This window comes from Pelophylax lessonae, assembly GCF_965119305.1.
Source record: "Pelophylax lessonae genome assembly, chromosome: 8".
NCBI classification, from domain to species: domain Eukaryota; kingdom Metazoa; phylum Chordata; class Amphibia; order Anura; family Ranidae; genus Pelophylax; species Pelophylax lessonae.
Window position 1 is genome coordinate 95,971,970 of NC_138775.1, and position 15,459 is coordinate 95,987,428.

Sequence of the window (15,459 nt, forward strand, 5' to 3'; positions counted from 1 at the left end):
AGAGCCTCCGACCTCTTATTAGCTGGACCTGTAAAGGCAGGGGACTCCTCAACCGGAATGAAGGTAGCTCAATTTGACCTGGAAACCGGCAAGTCCACTACAGATGGAACCGTCCACCTGTAAGGCATCATAAGGATAAGGATAATCCTCATAAGGATACCGCAAGCAAAAACGCTTAACAACCACTGCGTTTTGGACAACCCCACTGGTTTGTGACAATGTTGTCAAGGTAAGCAGAAAGAGGAACGCCCTTGCCACTTTGGAGGGCCTGTGGGTGCCAAAAGTAACCAGTGCCTGTGACACAGCATCAGCCACGACCTCTATTTTTAAAGTTTCACGCACTGACATAAACAGTATATCCACCAACGCCTATTTAAGCGAGGCTAGAGGAGCTGAGGAATCATCCGCACTATCTGAGCACTCAGGATGCGTGGACACAGACCCAGTAGGGTCGCTCAATACTAAGCTCACCCCAAAAAACATAATTTTTGTGCAATTTCAGCCGCAATTGCACAGATCCTCAGCCCGGTGCCCAAAAAAGGAGTGGGAGCTTCAACTACACACACTGAGGCTGCCCCCCAACATCACGTACCCGTGGATGTTAAAACATCTGCTCCCTCAGCCCAACGACAGCCGCAGGGAGCCCAGAGGACATTCCTGCCCTAGTCACCAACCCCCAGGATGGCAGGGAACCCTGCTCAACCCCCCTTGCACCCCAGGAAAACCTGGTCAGCAGCAATTTGAACCAGACCCCCTTAAGAGCATGTGGCAACAGCCAGCTCATAACCTCACCCAGGGAGGGGGGGTGTGGGGGTCCGACCATCCCAGGGAGGGGCCACGTCCACCCCAAAACCCTCCAGGGGTAGTGGGGGGACAGCTACTTACCACACCAGGAACAGGGCGGGCACCGCCCTGGACAGGACACCACTACATCGTAATCTGGGTGCTGTCGGCCTGGAGGAAATGCTGCGACTCAGGCCGAAGCCAGTTTGTATGCGCCCTCGCATGACGTTTAACTCACTCGCAGGCCAGCCCCTGTCCAGTGGGGCTATATCGCGCCCAACCTAGCGCAGAGCTACGGTCTGCACTGGCCAGACTGTGGGGGACCCTAATGATCTATATCATCCAGTGTGTTGCCCAGTCCAGCACTTGATTTTAGCTCTCACAGGAACAAAATAATAAAAAGAGGAAAACATTCCATGCAAAATGAAAAAAATGCCAGGACTAGAGATCCTAGCAAGGAACTAGGTCCTTACTCCTGACTAGGCAGTAAAAAAAGGAATGCCTATAGCAGGAATAGGGAGTATACCCCCAGGGACTGCCCTATAGGCGTGTTCAAGCTTTTTTCTCTGCCTAGTGTCCTACTCCCTTAGGAGGCAGTATAACCCTACGGTCAAGAAGACGAAGAGCTGTGTCCGTCAATGAACGAAAGAGAAAAGAAGTTTTCATTCTTCCCTAAAATAGGAATAAAATTATAGGAGTTCACTGTGTAGGTATAGTAAACATCTAACCTGGGTAGGAAAACAAAAGCCAAGGCAGATCCTTCATTTGCTGGGCCCACCATTTCCAACGAGAGACACGAGTAAAACCTTCTTGAGAACGAGGGTGGCCTAAAATCAAAAGCAGTATACTAAATATTATAAACACTTATATAAAGCATATTGAGTAACAGAAAAATGTCTTTTTTTTCAGCAATTGTATGCAGATCATGGTATTTACCACCACTATCCACAGTGTAAATTTTCTAGTCTATATTTTTGGTTACTACTGAATTTCTAATAAAAAGACTATTGCAGAATCCTAGTTTGCATTTACAAGACAAAGCAAGCATGGCAGAAGAATATAAATATGCTATTATGTTGCGGTGTACAGTATACCATGTTTAGAAGTTACAATAGACAGTGAGTGTTGTGCTGTTTGTAATAGGATATAATCTAAAGTTTCCCTGGCAAAATGTTGTTAGCCCCTTTAACTGACTACAAAACATCCTATTACAGTAAAAAGAACAATATCTATAAACCTGAAATTAAGAACAAGCAAGTAGGTTTTCTTTCATGAAGACATGAATATCAATATATTTCGAATTTTTAGTGTCTTTATTCATGTATATATGCTATGTATATATGGCATTATGGCTAAGGCCCCTTTCAGATGGATCAGATTCGCCCAAGCAAAATCCGCCTGATCAGACTCTCTTCGCTGATCCCCGCTAAGCAGGCAGAAGACAGGTTTGTGTCTGCTCCACAGAGTGGACACGGACACAGCCCGCTCTCTTCTATGGGGCCTTCGGATGGAAACAGACAATGTCCGATTCCATCCAATTATCATCCGATCGACGGATGGTGTACATATCGCTATACGTCTATTTTTTTGCAGATTTTATCAGATTGTATGCCCGGCGGGTGTCAGCGGACATATGTCTGCTGACATCTGCCACCCCATAGAGAGTAATGTGAACTGAGGGACCCTGCGCTTATGGATTTTAGTGAAAGAGTGCTCACTCAGTGCTAAAAATGAATAAATTAAGTGATTTTTAGTAAAGCTGCTAGCTGCAAAAAAAAAAAAAAAAAAAAAAAAAAAAAAAAAGTGCAAGTGCTCTTTAGAAATGTGGATATGTGAATGCAGCGCTGCTTAAAAATATATGAATAAATAACAATGTGTAAAAAATGATGATCATATACTCATAATTATCATAAAATTAAACAAACATATATTTCTAAAATCAATAGGATTAAATAAATATATTTTTTGTGCTTGAAATAAAGTCCATTAATAAATCCTTCTGGAGTGGTGTGTCCTTCACCGATAGTTATAAAGTGCTTGAGTGCTTGATCTGTGCTTTACATGGGGTTTCCCCCTTCAGATGTCTACTTACCACTAAGTAGATATCAGCAGGCATGAATGATTAGACTTTACACTCCGCATCTCCAATAAGGGAAGGAAAGAATATTGCTGGAAGATCAAGGTTCATTCCCCGTGTCCTCAAGGAAAAAGACTAATCATAGTGAAGTTCGTTTAAACATCACATTTATTGGATATACAACGGGGGTTTATACTCACAAACATCACACAGTTACATGCAGGGAATAAAAACAGAGCGGCTCGGTGGTGTGCTGATCCCGCAGCATGCAATCCTCCGGCCGAAGATCACGTGGTACTCGCTCTACCTATCGCTAGACGCGTTTCGCTGTGACACACAGCTTCATCTGTAGCTGACATTAGAGGCGTACCACTCAGTTTAAGTATGTTGCATTGCCACTCCTACTTGCTTTCAAGTCCGTAAACCAATACTTTGTATTGTATATGTTGCTACTACTCTCAATTAATTGGAAACATCGGAGTGCATGCTTTCTTATGTGAATGCTGATAGAGATAATTTAAAATAAGGGTTATCTTTATTAAATATTAACTGATTTTGTTTAAAAACAATACAGGTTACTCCTTATTGCCCTCTCCTGGTGAGACCTGTATTTTTAGGCAATAAAGGTTGATTCTAGCCCATACATCTTGCGATTGGTTATGAGCGATTCCATGTATATAGTTGGAATAAAGTTTCATTCTTAATTACACATAAATGTTCAATTTACAAGGCTGGGAAAAAATTAAATATCATAAGTAAATATATTATAAATACAGATTTATGCAAACAATTTATAGAACTATATAATTTATTTTAAAAATCCTTAAAATTATTAAATATGTTAAAATTATTAAAAATCATTAATAAAACAATTTATATCCAGGTCAACATTCAAACCTTTAGGTGTCATACTGTCTAATTTATGAATCCACCATGTTTCATTTTGTGAGATGGCTCTTTTCATGTTAGTGCCTCTCCAATGTTTTTCTACCGTATCTATTGCACAAAATTTCAATTTACTCGGATCTTTATTATGTACATTTCTGAAATGGTTGGACAGACTATGCTTTTTAAAACCTTTTTTGATGTTGGCAACGTGTTCTCTAAGTCTGATCCTGAGTTCCCTGGTGGTCCGTCCTATATACTGGAGTCCACATTCACATTCCAATAGGTAGGTGACATGAGTGGTCCTGCAGGTTATAAACTTTTCTATTTTATATTGTCGTTTAGTAACATTTGATTTAAAGTGCGTTTCTTTTTTGGATTTGTTATTTTTTCTGCATGTGCGGCATATGACACAATTTCCGCACCTGTAGAATCCTTTTTGATCTAGGAACGTCACCGTTTTTTTCGGAGGGTCCGGTATGTTTTTAGCAATTTTGTCTTTAAGGATAGGTGGTCTTCTGTAAATGAATCGTGGTTTTGTTGGTAAAATATTCTTAAAAGTGGAATCTCTCATTAAAATGGGCCAGTGAGTTTTAAAAATGTTCTCTAATTGCTTGTACTGCTGGTTGAAATCTGTACAAAAGGCGATTTGATGGGTTTTCTTTACTTTATTTCTGGGTTTAAGTAATTCTTTTCTGTCCATATTTATGACTTTTTGTTGAATCTGATTAAGATTTGTGGTTTTATATCCTTTATTTTTAAATCTTTGCAGTAACATATTAGATTGCTGCAAATAATCGTTTTCAGATTGACAATTTCTCCTAAGTCTCAACAATTGTCCTTTTGGGATTGCTGCTAACCAATTCGGATGATGGTTACTGCTGGTTGGTATGTAACTATTTCTATCTGTACTTTTAAAGTACGTTTTTGTAGACATATGATTGTTTGATTTGAAGATGGTGAGATCTAAATAGTTAATTTCTTGTTCATTTATCGTTGCTGTAAAAGAAATCTGATATTTGTTTATATTCAGAGACTCTATATATTTTGACAGGGATTCTTGCGATCCCTCCCATATAATTAAAATATCATCAATAAATCTTTTAAAACCTTTTAATTGTGGGTGTGGTTTGTTAAAAATATAGTCAGCTTCCCATTTATTCATAAATATATTAGCTACTGTGGGGGCATACTTAGCCCCCATAGCTACGCCTTTAGTTTGCTTGTAAAAGTGCTTGCAGTGCCAAAAGTAATTATTGCACATGGCCCATTCTAAAATGTCTAATAAAAACTCAATTTGGGTCGGAGGTAATTTCTTGTCTGCCTTTAAAGCCCATCTGACTGCTGCTAAGGCGTCTTTTTGATATATATTAGTATATAATGAATTGACATCCACACTCGCTAAGATTGTAGTGTCCGTTATTTTTAATTGCTCGATATAATTGATCACATCTTTGCTATCTTTAATGTAGGATGTTGTTTTCTGCGCCAATGGTTGTAGATGAAAATCCACATATTCACCTACCCGTGAAAAAATTGATTCTATTCCGTTGATAATCGGACGTCCGGGTGGCTTCTCCATATTTTTGTGGATCTTTGGTACCTGGTATATAATTGGCATTTTGGGAGCTTCAGGTATTAAATATTTCATTTCCTTTTTATTCAGAATCTTATCTTTATACGCCTTTTTTATTTTTTTGGTCAGTGTTGCTTTGAGTTTATTAAGCGGGTTACCTCTTAATTTCTCATAAGTTTCACTATCATTTACTATTTTGTCCAATTCATCCATATATTGTTTTTTGTCTAGGATTACAATACCCCCTCCTTTATCCGCAGGCCTTATTACTATGCTTTTCTTTTTCTCTAGTGATTCTATACTTCTTTGTAGTTTTTTACTTCCTTGGATAGGGTGGATGGATATACTTTCTATATCTTGCTGTACCATAAGTTTGAAGACATCTAAACATTGGTTGTTATTAGTTTTTGGGTTGAATGTTGATCTATTTTTAAGACCACTGTGTACTATGTTACTTTCTTGTGGTTGTTCTAATCTATCATTTATTTTGTTTGCAAAGAATTTTTTAATATTCAATGTTCTTACAAATTTGTGCAAGTCAATGAACGCCTTAAATTTGTTTATATTTTTAGGGGGGGCAAATTTGAGCCCTAAATCAAGGATGCGTAACTCCTCATCTGTCAGGGTTACGCTACTCAAATTATAAATGCCCTCTCCTAGTTGATTCGTTTTCTTTTTCCTTTTCCCCCCTCTACATCCTCTTTTCTTTCGTTGTGTTGTGGTTGTGTAGGGGGTCCTTGGTATGGGGGCTGTGTTTGATGGTAACCTCTCGGTCTCCAATAATACGGGTTGCCCCTTGGTGGACCCCAATATGAGCCTCTCCCTCTGTTTCCTCTCCAAGGGGGTCTGCCCTGTCCCCTGTTCCAAAAATCCCCCCTATATGAGGGTTGATGTTGGTAACCTTGATGGTAGTAAGGTGGGGGACCTCTTGGTCTAGGGGATGGGGAGTATTGATAAATAGGTTCAAACCTATTATGTGTGGATACATTATATTGAGGTGTATCATCATACTGTTGGGGGGGTTGATTGACTCTAGAAGTACTTGGAGTTGGAGTGTTAGAGGGGAAGGGTGATGAAACACTTTCCCTTTCTGGAGTCGAATCTCTTGAGAGAATGATCTCCTCCTCCATTAGCTCTTGCCATTTGTAAATGTTTCCTGCCTTGTAATCAGTTAAATCTCGTTGGAATTTTTTTATTTTTTTCCTTTGTGTATCTTTGTCTAATTTTGATATAAATTCTTGTATGCTTTTCATTCTGTCTTTATATTCGTTGGTGTTAGCATGTGGTTGTAGTGTTTCTTTTAAGTTAAGAATCTTAGTTTCCAGCATTTTTAGTTTGTTTTTTCGTCTTACTAAGATGAGATCCAGCAATTTTTGTTCGCATGTATTAAAGAAGGTATACCAACTTTCGTTGAGTTCCTTATTATCAAGACCATCATTGGGGGCCAAATCCCAACGTAGTCTTCTGGGTGTCATGCCTTCTTTGATATATTGTTCTAATGTTGTGATATCCCACCACACCCTTACTTGTTTGTCAAGGGTGTGTTTTAATGCTTTGCAGCTTTGACCCATGTCTAATGATGTGGGATTGCTGGAGAATATTTCCTCTGTATTGATTTTCCTTTTTGATATAAAGTCAAACAATTCCATAGCTGCTAAGGTGATAAAGTTAAGTGAACTTTGACAAATGTGAACTGAGGGACCCTGCGCTTATGGATTTTAGTGAAAGAGTGCTCACTCAGTGCTAAAAATGAATAAATTAAGTGATTTTTAGTAAAGCTGCTAGCTGCAAAAAAAAAAAAAAAAAAAAAAAAAAAGTGCAAGTGCTCTTTAGAAATGTGGATATGTGAATGCAGCGCTGCTTAAAAATATATGAATAAATAACAATGTGTAAAAAATGATGATCATATACTCATAATTATCATAAAATTAAACAAACATATATTTCTAAAATCAATAGGATTAAATAAATATATTTTTTGTGCTTGAAATAAAGTCCATTAATAAATCCTTCTGGAGTGGTGTGTCCTTCACCGATAGTTATAAAGTGCTTGAGTGCTTGATCTGTGCTTTACATGGGGTTTCCCCCTTCAGATGTCTACTTACCACTAAGTAGATATCAGCAGGCATGAATGATTAGACTTTACACTCCGCATCTCCAATAAGGGAAGGAAAGAATATTGCTGGAAGATCAAGGTTCATTCCCCGTGTCCTCAAGGAAAAAGACTAATCATAGTGAAGTTCGTTTAAACATCACATTTATTGGATATACAACGGGGGTTTATACTCACAAACATCACACAGTTACATGCAGGGAATAAAAACAGAGCGGCTCGGTGGTGTGCTGATCCCGCAGCATGCAATCCTCCGGCCGAAGATCACGTGGTACTCGCTCTACCTATCGCTAGACGCGTTTCGCTGTGACACACAGCTTCATCTGTAGCTGACATTAGAGGCGTACCACTCAGTTTAAGTATGTTGCATTGCCACTCCTACTTGCTTTCAAGTCCGTAAACCAATACTTTGTATTGTATATGTTGCTACTACTCTCAATTAATTGGAAACATCGGAGTGCATGCTTTCTTATGTGAATGCTGATAGAGATAATTTAAAATAAGGGTTATCTTTATTAAATATTAACTGATTTTGTTTAAAAACAATACAGGTTACTCCTTATTGCCCTCTCCTGGTGAGACCTGTATTTTTAGGCAATAAAGGTTGATTCTAGCCCATACATCTTGCGATTGGTTATGAGCGATTCCATGTATATAGTTGGAATAAAGTTTCATTCTTAATTACACATAAATGTTCAATTTACAAGGCTGGGAAAAAATTAAATATCATAAGTAAATATATTATAAATACAGATTTATGCAAACAATTTATAGAACTATATAATTTATTTTAAAAATCCTTAAAATTATTAAATATGTTAAAATTATTAAAAATCATTAATAAAACAATTTATATCCAGGTCAACATTCAAACCTTTAGGTGTCATACTGTCTAATTTATGAATCCACCATGTTTCATTTTGTGAGATGGCTCTTTTCATGTTGGTGCCTCTCCAATGTTTTTCTACCGTATCTATTGCACAAAATTTCAATTTACTCGGATCTTTATTATGTACATTTCTGAAATGGTTGGACAGACTATGCTTTTTAAAACCTTTTTTGATGTTGGCAACGTGTTCTCTAAGTCTGATCCTGAGTTCCCTGGTGGTCCGTCCTATATACTGGAGTCCACATTCACATTCCAATAGGTAGGTGACATGAGTGGTCCTGCAGGTTATAAACTTTTCTATTTTATATTGTCGTTTAGTAACATTTGATTTAAAGTGCGTTTCTTTTTTGGATTTGTTATTTTTTCTGCAGAAAAAATAACAAATCCAAAAAAGAAACGCACTTTAAATCAAATGTTACTAAACGACAATATAAAATAGAAAAGTTTATAACCTGCAGGACCACTCATGTCACCTACCTATTGGAATGTGAATGTGGACTCCAGTATATAGGACGGACCACCAGGGAACTCAGGATCAGACTTAGAGAACACGTTGCCAACATCAAAAAAGGTTTTAAAAAGCATAGTCTGTCCAACCATTTCAGAAATGTACATAATAAAGATCCGAGTAAATTGAAATTTTGTGCAATAGATACGGTAGAAAAACATTGGAGAGGCACTAACATGAAAAGAGCCATCTCACAAAATGAAACATGGTGGATTCATAAATTAGACAGTATGACACCTAAAGGTTTGAATGTTGACCTGGATATAAATTGTTTTATTAATGATTTTTAATAATTTTAACATATTTAATAATTTTAAGGATTTTTAAAATAAATTATATAGTTCTATAAATTGTTTGCATAAATCTGTATTTATAATATATTTACTTATGATATTTAATTTTTTCCCAGCCTTGTAAATTGAACATTTATGTGTAATTAAGAATGAAACTTTATTCCAACTATATACATGGAATCGCTCATAACCAATCGCAAGATGTATGGGCTAGAATCAACCTTTATTGCCTAAAAATACAGGTCTCACCAGGAGAGGGCAATAAGGAGTAACCTGTATTGTTTTTAAACAAAATCAGTTAATATTTAATAAAGATAACCCTTATTTTAAATTATCTCTATCAGCATTCACATAAGAAAGCATGCACTCCGATGTTTCCAATTAATTGAGAGTAGTAGCAACATATACAATACAAAGTATTGGTTTACGGACTTGAAAGCAAGTAGGAGTGGCAATGCAACATACTTAAACTGAGTGGTACGCCTCTAATGTCAGCTACAGATGAAGCTGTGTGTCACAGCGAAACGCGTCTAGCGATAGGTAGAGCGAGTACCACGTGATCTTCGGCCGGAGGATTGCATGCTGCGGGATCAGCACACCACCGAGCCGCTCTGTTTTTATTCCCTGCATGTAACTGTGTGATGTTTGTGAGTATAAACCCCCGTTGTATATCCAATAAATGTGATGTTTAAACGAACTTCACTATGATTAGTCTTTTTCCTTGAGGACACGGGGAATGAACCTTGATCTTCCAGCAATATTCTTTCCTTCCCTTATTGGAGATGCGGAGTGTAAAGTCTAATCATTCATGCCTGCTGATATCTACTTAGTGGTAAGTAGACATCTGAAGGGGGAAACCCCATGTAAAGCACAGATCAAGCACTCAAGCACTTTATAACTATCGGTGAAGGACACACCACTCCAGAAGGATTTATTAATGGACTTTATTTCAAGCACAAAAAATATATTTATTTAATCCTATTGATTTTAGAAATATATGTTTGTTTAATTTTATGATAATTATGAGTATATGATCATCATTTTTTACACATTGTTATTTATTCATATATTTTTAAGCAGCGCTGCATTCACATATCCACATTTCTAAAGAGCACTTGCACTTTTTTTTTTTTTTTTTTTTTTTTTTTTTTTGCAGCTAGCAGCTTTACTAAAAATCACTTAATTTATTCATTTTTAGCACTGAGTGAGCACTCTTTCACTAAAATCCATAAGCGCAGGGTCCCTCAGTTCACATTTGTCAAAGTTCACTTAACTTTATCACCTTAGCAGCTATGGAATTGTTTGACTTTATATCAAAAAGGAAAATCAATACAGAGGAAATATTCTCCAGCAATCCCACATCATTAGACATGGGTCAAAGCTGCAAAGCATTAAAACACACCCTTGACAAACAAGTAAGGGTGTGGTGGGATATCACAACATTAGAACAATATATCAAAGAAGGCATGACACCCAGAAGACTACGTTGGGATTTGGCCCCCAATGATGGTCTTGATAATAAGGAACTCAACGAAAGTTGGTATACCTTCTTTAATACATGCGAACAAAAATTGCTGGATCTCATCTTAGTAAGACGAAAAAACAAACTAAAAATGCTGGAAACTAAGATTCTTAACTTAAAAGAAACACTACAACCACATGCTAACACCAACGAATATAAAGACAGAATGAAAAGCATACAAGAATTTATATCAAAATTAGACAAAGATACACAAAGGAAAAAAATAAAAAAATTCCAACGAGATTTAACTGATTACAAGGCAGGAAACATTTACAAATGGCAAGAGCTAATGGAGGAGGAGATCATTCTCTCAAGAGATTCGACTCCAGAAAGGGAAAGTGTTTCATCACCCTTCCCCTCTAACACTCCAACTCCAAGTACTTCTAGAGTCAATCAACCCCCCCAACAGTATGATGATACACCTCAATATAATGTATCCACACATAATAGGTTTGAACCTATTTATCAATACTCCCCATCCCCTAGACCAAGAGGTCCCCCACCTTACTACCATCAAGGTTACCAACATCAACCCTCATATAGGGGGGATTTTTGGAACAGGGGACAGGGCAGACCCCCTTGGAGAGGAAACAGAGGGAGAGGCTCATATTGGGGTCCACCAAGGGGCAACCCGTATTATTGGAGACCGAGAGGTTACCATCAAACACAGCCCCCATACCAAGGACCCCCTACACAACCACAACACAACGAAAGAAAAGAGGATGTAGAGGGGGGAAAAGGAAAAAGAAAACGAATCAACTAGGAGAGGGCATTTATAATTTGAGTAGCGTAACCCTGACAGATGAGGAGTTACGCATCCTTGATTTAGGGCTCAAATTTGCCCCCCCTAAAAATATAAACAAATTTAAGGCGTTCATTGACTTGCACAAATTTGTAAGAACATTGAATATTAAAAAATTCTTTGCAAACAAAATAAATGATAGATTAGAACAACCACAAGAAAGAAACATAGTACACAGTGGTCTTAAAAATAGATCAACATTCAACCCAAAAACTAATAACAACCAATGTTTAGATGTCTTCAAACTTATGGTACAGCAAGATATAGAAAGTATATCCATCCACCCTATCCAAGGAAGTAAAAAACTACAAAGAAGTATAGAATCACTAGAGAAAAAGAAAAGCATAGTAATAAGGCCTGCGGATAAAGGAGGGGGTATTGTAATCCTAGACAAAAAACAATATATGGATGAATTGGACAAAATAGTAAATGATAGTGAAACTTATGAGAAATTAAGAGGTAACCCGCTTAATAAACTCAAAGCAACACTGACCAAAAAAATAAAAAAGGCGTATAAAGATAAGATTCTGAATAAAAAGGAAATGAAATATTTAATACCTGAAGCTCCCAAAATGCCAATTATATACCAGGTACCAAAGATCCACAAAAATATGGAGAAGCCACCCGGACGTCCGATTATCAACGGAATAGAATCAATTTTTTCACGGGTAGGTGAATATGTGGATTTTCATCTACAACCATTGGCGCAGAAAACAACATCCTACATTAAAGATAGCAAAGATGTGATCAATTATATCGAGCAATTAAAAATAACGGACACTACAATCTTAGCGAGTGTGGATGTCAATTCATTATATACTAATATATATCAAAAAGACGCCTTAGCAGCAGTCAGATGGGCTTTAAAGGCAGACAAGAAATTACCTCCGACCCAAATTGAGTTTTTATTAGACATTTTAGAATGGGCCATGTGCAATAATTACTTTTGGCACTGCAAGCACTTTTACAAGCAAACTAAAGGCGTAGCTATGGGGGCTAAGTATGCCCCCACAGTAGCTAATATATTTATGAATAAATGGGAAGCTGACTATATTTTTAACAAACCACACCCACAATTAAAAGGTTTTAAAAGATTTATTGATGATATTTTAATTATATGGGAGGGATCGCAAGAATCCCTGTCAAAATATATAGAGTCTCTGAATATAAACAAATATCAGATTTCTTTTACAGCAACGATAAATGAACAAGAAATTAACTATTTAGATCTCACCATCTTCAAATCAAACAATCATATGTCTACAAAAACGTACTTTAAAAGTACAGATAGAAATAGTTACATACCAACCAGCAGTAACCATCATCCGAATTGGTTAGCAGCAATCCCAAAAGGACAATTGTTGAGACTTAGGAGAAATTGTCAATCTGAAAACGATTATTTGCAGCAATCTAATATGTTACTGCAAAGATTTAAAAATAAAGGATATAAAACCACAAATCTTAATCAGATTCAACAAAAAGTCATAAATATGGACAGAAAAGAATTACTTAAACCCAGAAATAAAGTAAAGAAAACCCATCAAATCGCCTTTTGTACAGATTTCAACCAGCAGTACAAGCAATTAGAGAACATTTTTAAAACTCACTGGCCCATTTTAATGAGAGATTCCACTTTTAAGAATATTTTACCAACAAAACCACGATTCATTTACAGAAGACCACCTATCCTTAAAGACAAAATTGCTAAAAACATACCGGACCCTCCGAAAAAAACGGTGACGTTCCTAGATCAAAAAGGATTCTACAGGTGCGGAAATTGTGTCATATGCCGCACATGCAGAAAAAATAACAAATCCAAAAAAGAAACGCACTTTAAATCAAATGTTACTAAACGACAATATAAAATAGAAAAGTTTATAACCTGCAGGACCACTCATGTCACCTACCTATTGGAATGTGAATGTGGACTCCAGTATATAGGACGGACCACCAGGGAACTCAGGATCAGACTTAGAGAACACGTTGCCAACATCAAAAAAGGTTTTAAAAAGCATAGTCTGTCCAACCATTTCAGAAATGTACATAATAAAGATCCGAGTAAATTGAAATTTTGTGCAATAGATACGGTAGAAAAACATTGGAGAGGCACTAACATGAAAAGAGCCATCTCACAAAATGAAACATGGTGGATTCATAAATTAGACAGTATGACACCTAAAGGTTTGAATGTTGACCTGGATATAAATTGTTTTATTAATGATTTTTAATAATTTTAACATATTTAATAATTTTAAGGATTTTTAAAATAAATTATATAGTTCTATAAATTGTTTGCATAAATCTGTATTTATAATATATTTACTTATGATATTTAATTTTTTCCCAGCCTTGTAAATTGAACATTTATGTGTAATTAAGAATGAAACTTTATTCCAACTATATACATGGAATCGCTCATAACCAATCGCAAGATGTATGGGCTAGAATCAACCTTTATTGCCTAAAAATACAGGTCTCACCAGGAGAGGGCAATAAGGAGTAACCTGTATTGTTTTTAAACAAAATCAGTTAATATTTAATAAAGATAACCCTTATTTTAAATTATCTCTATCAGCATTCACATAAGAAAGCATGCACTCCGATGTTTCCAATTAATTGAGAGTAGTAGCAACATATACAATACAAAGTATTGGTTTACGGACTTGAAAGCAAGTAGGAGTGGCAATGCAACATACTTAAACTGAGTGGTACGCCTCTAATGTCAGCTACAGATGAAGCTGTGTGTCACAGCGAAACGCGTCTAGCGATAGGTAGAGCGAGTACCACGTGATCTTCGGCCGGAGGATTGCATGCTGCGGGATCAGCACACCACCGAGCCGCTCTGTTTTTATTCCCTGCATGTAACTGTGTGATGTTTGTGAGTATAAACCCCCGTTGTATATCCAATAAATGTGATGTTTAAACGAACTTCACTATGATTAGTCTTTTTCCTTGAGGACACGGGGAATGAACCTTGATCTTCCAGCAATATTCTTTCCTTCCCTTATTGGAGATGCGGAGTGTAAAGTCTAATCATTCATGCCTGCTGATATCTACTTAGTGGTAAGTAGACATCTGAAGGGGGAAACCCCATGTAAAGCACAGATCAAGCACTCAAGCACTTTATAACTATCGGTGAAGGACACACCACTCCAGAAGGATTTATTAATGGACTTTATTTCAAGCACAAAAAATATATTTATTTAATCCTATTGATTTTAGAAATATATGTTTGTTTAATTTTATGATAATTATGAGTATATGATCATCATTTTTTACACATTGTTATTTATTCATATATTTTTAAGCAGCGCTGCATTCACATATCCATAGAGAGTAATGGTTGGTCCAGTCGGGTCTGCCTGAAAAACTTGACAGGCGGACCCAAAAGGTCCACTGGTGTGAAAGAGGCCTAAGAGTAATTATGTATGTGTGAATTTATATTATTACTAGTATTATTATACAGGATTTATGTGCAGAATATAAACTGTTAGTGCAGTTACAATACAATACAATACAAGAGAATTAAGGGGGTCCTGCTCATGAGAGTTTGCAATCTAAAAGGGAAGGGCAAGTGGTACAAAAGGTAATTGTGGGGAATAAGCTGATGACAAGGTAGCAGTACATTTTGTAGGTGGAGGCAGGACAGGCTTCTTAGAAGGCATGAGTTTTCAAGGCAGATAGAGGATGAGGTAGACAGATAGACTGGGGTAAGGAGTTCCAGAAGACGAGACTGGAGAAGTCCTGGAGAGAAGCATGGGAGGAGGTGACAAGGAAGCTAGAGAGCAGGTCTTGAGAGGGGCAGAGTGGACAGTTTGGGTACTCTATATGCTTGCCACTGTTTACCATACCGTTGTCTCCATCTTCCTCAATATTCTTAACGTATTCTTTTTACATTGGGAAGTTGTCAGAGTCATTGAAGGAGATGGAAAACAAGACTCGCCTTTTTTTTTACACACCAGTGTAGTCCGTCAGTCCTCTCTGATTTAAAACGTTTGTTACTTTCAAAGT

At 37.0% G+C, this 15,459-nt stretch overlaps 1 protein-coding gene across 3 annotated transcripts in view; it reads right to left on the bottom strand.

Moving 5' to 3' along the window:
• Positions 1-15,459, bottom strand: part of SUN2 (Sad1 and UNC84 domain containing 2) — a 304,040-nt gene that overhangs the window by 222,045 nt on the left and 66,536 nt on the right. For all 3 annotated transcript variants that reach the window (XM_082266172.1, XM_082266170.1, XM_082266171.1), the window contains exon 6: positions 1,512-1,610. In XM_082266172.1, the coding sequence (XP_082122298.1) occupies positions 1,512-1,610 (99 nt within the window). The remainder of the gene's footprint in view (positions 1-1,511; positions 1,611-15,459) is intronic.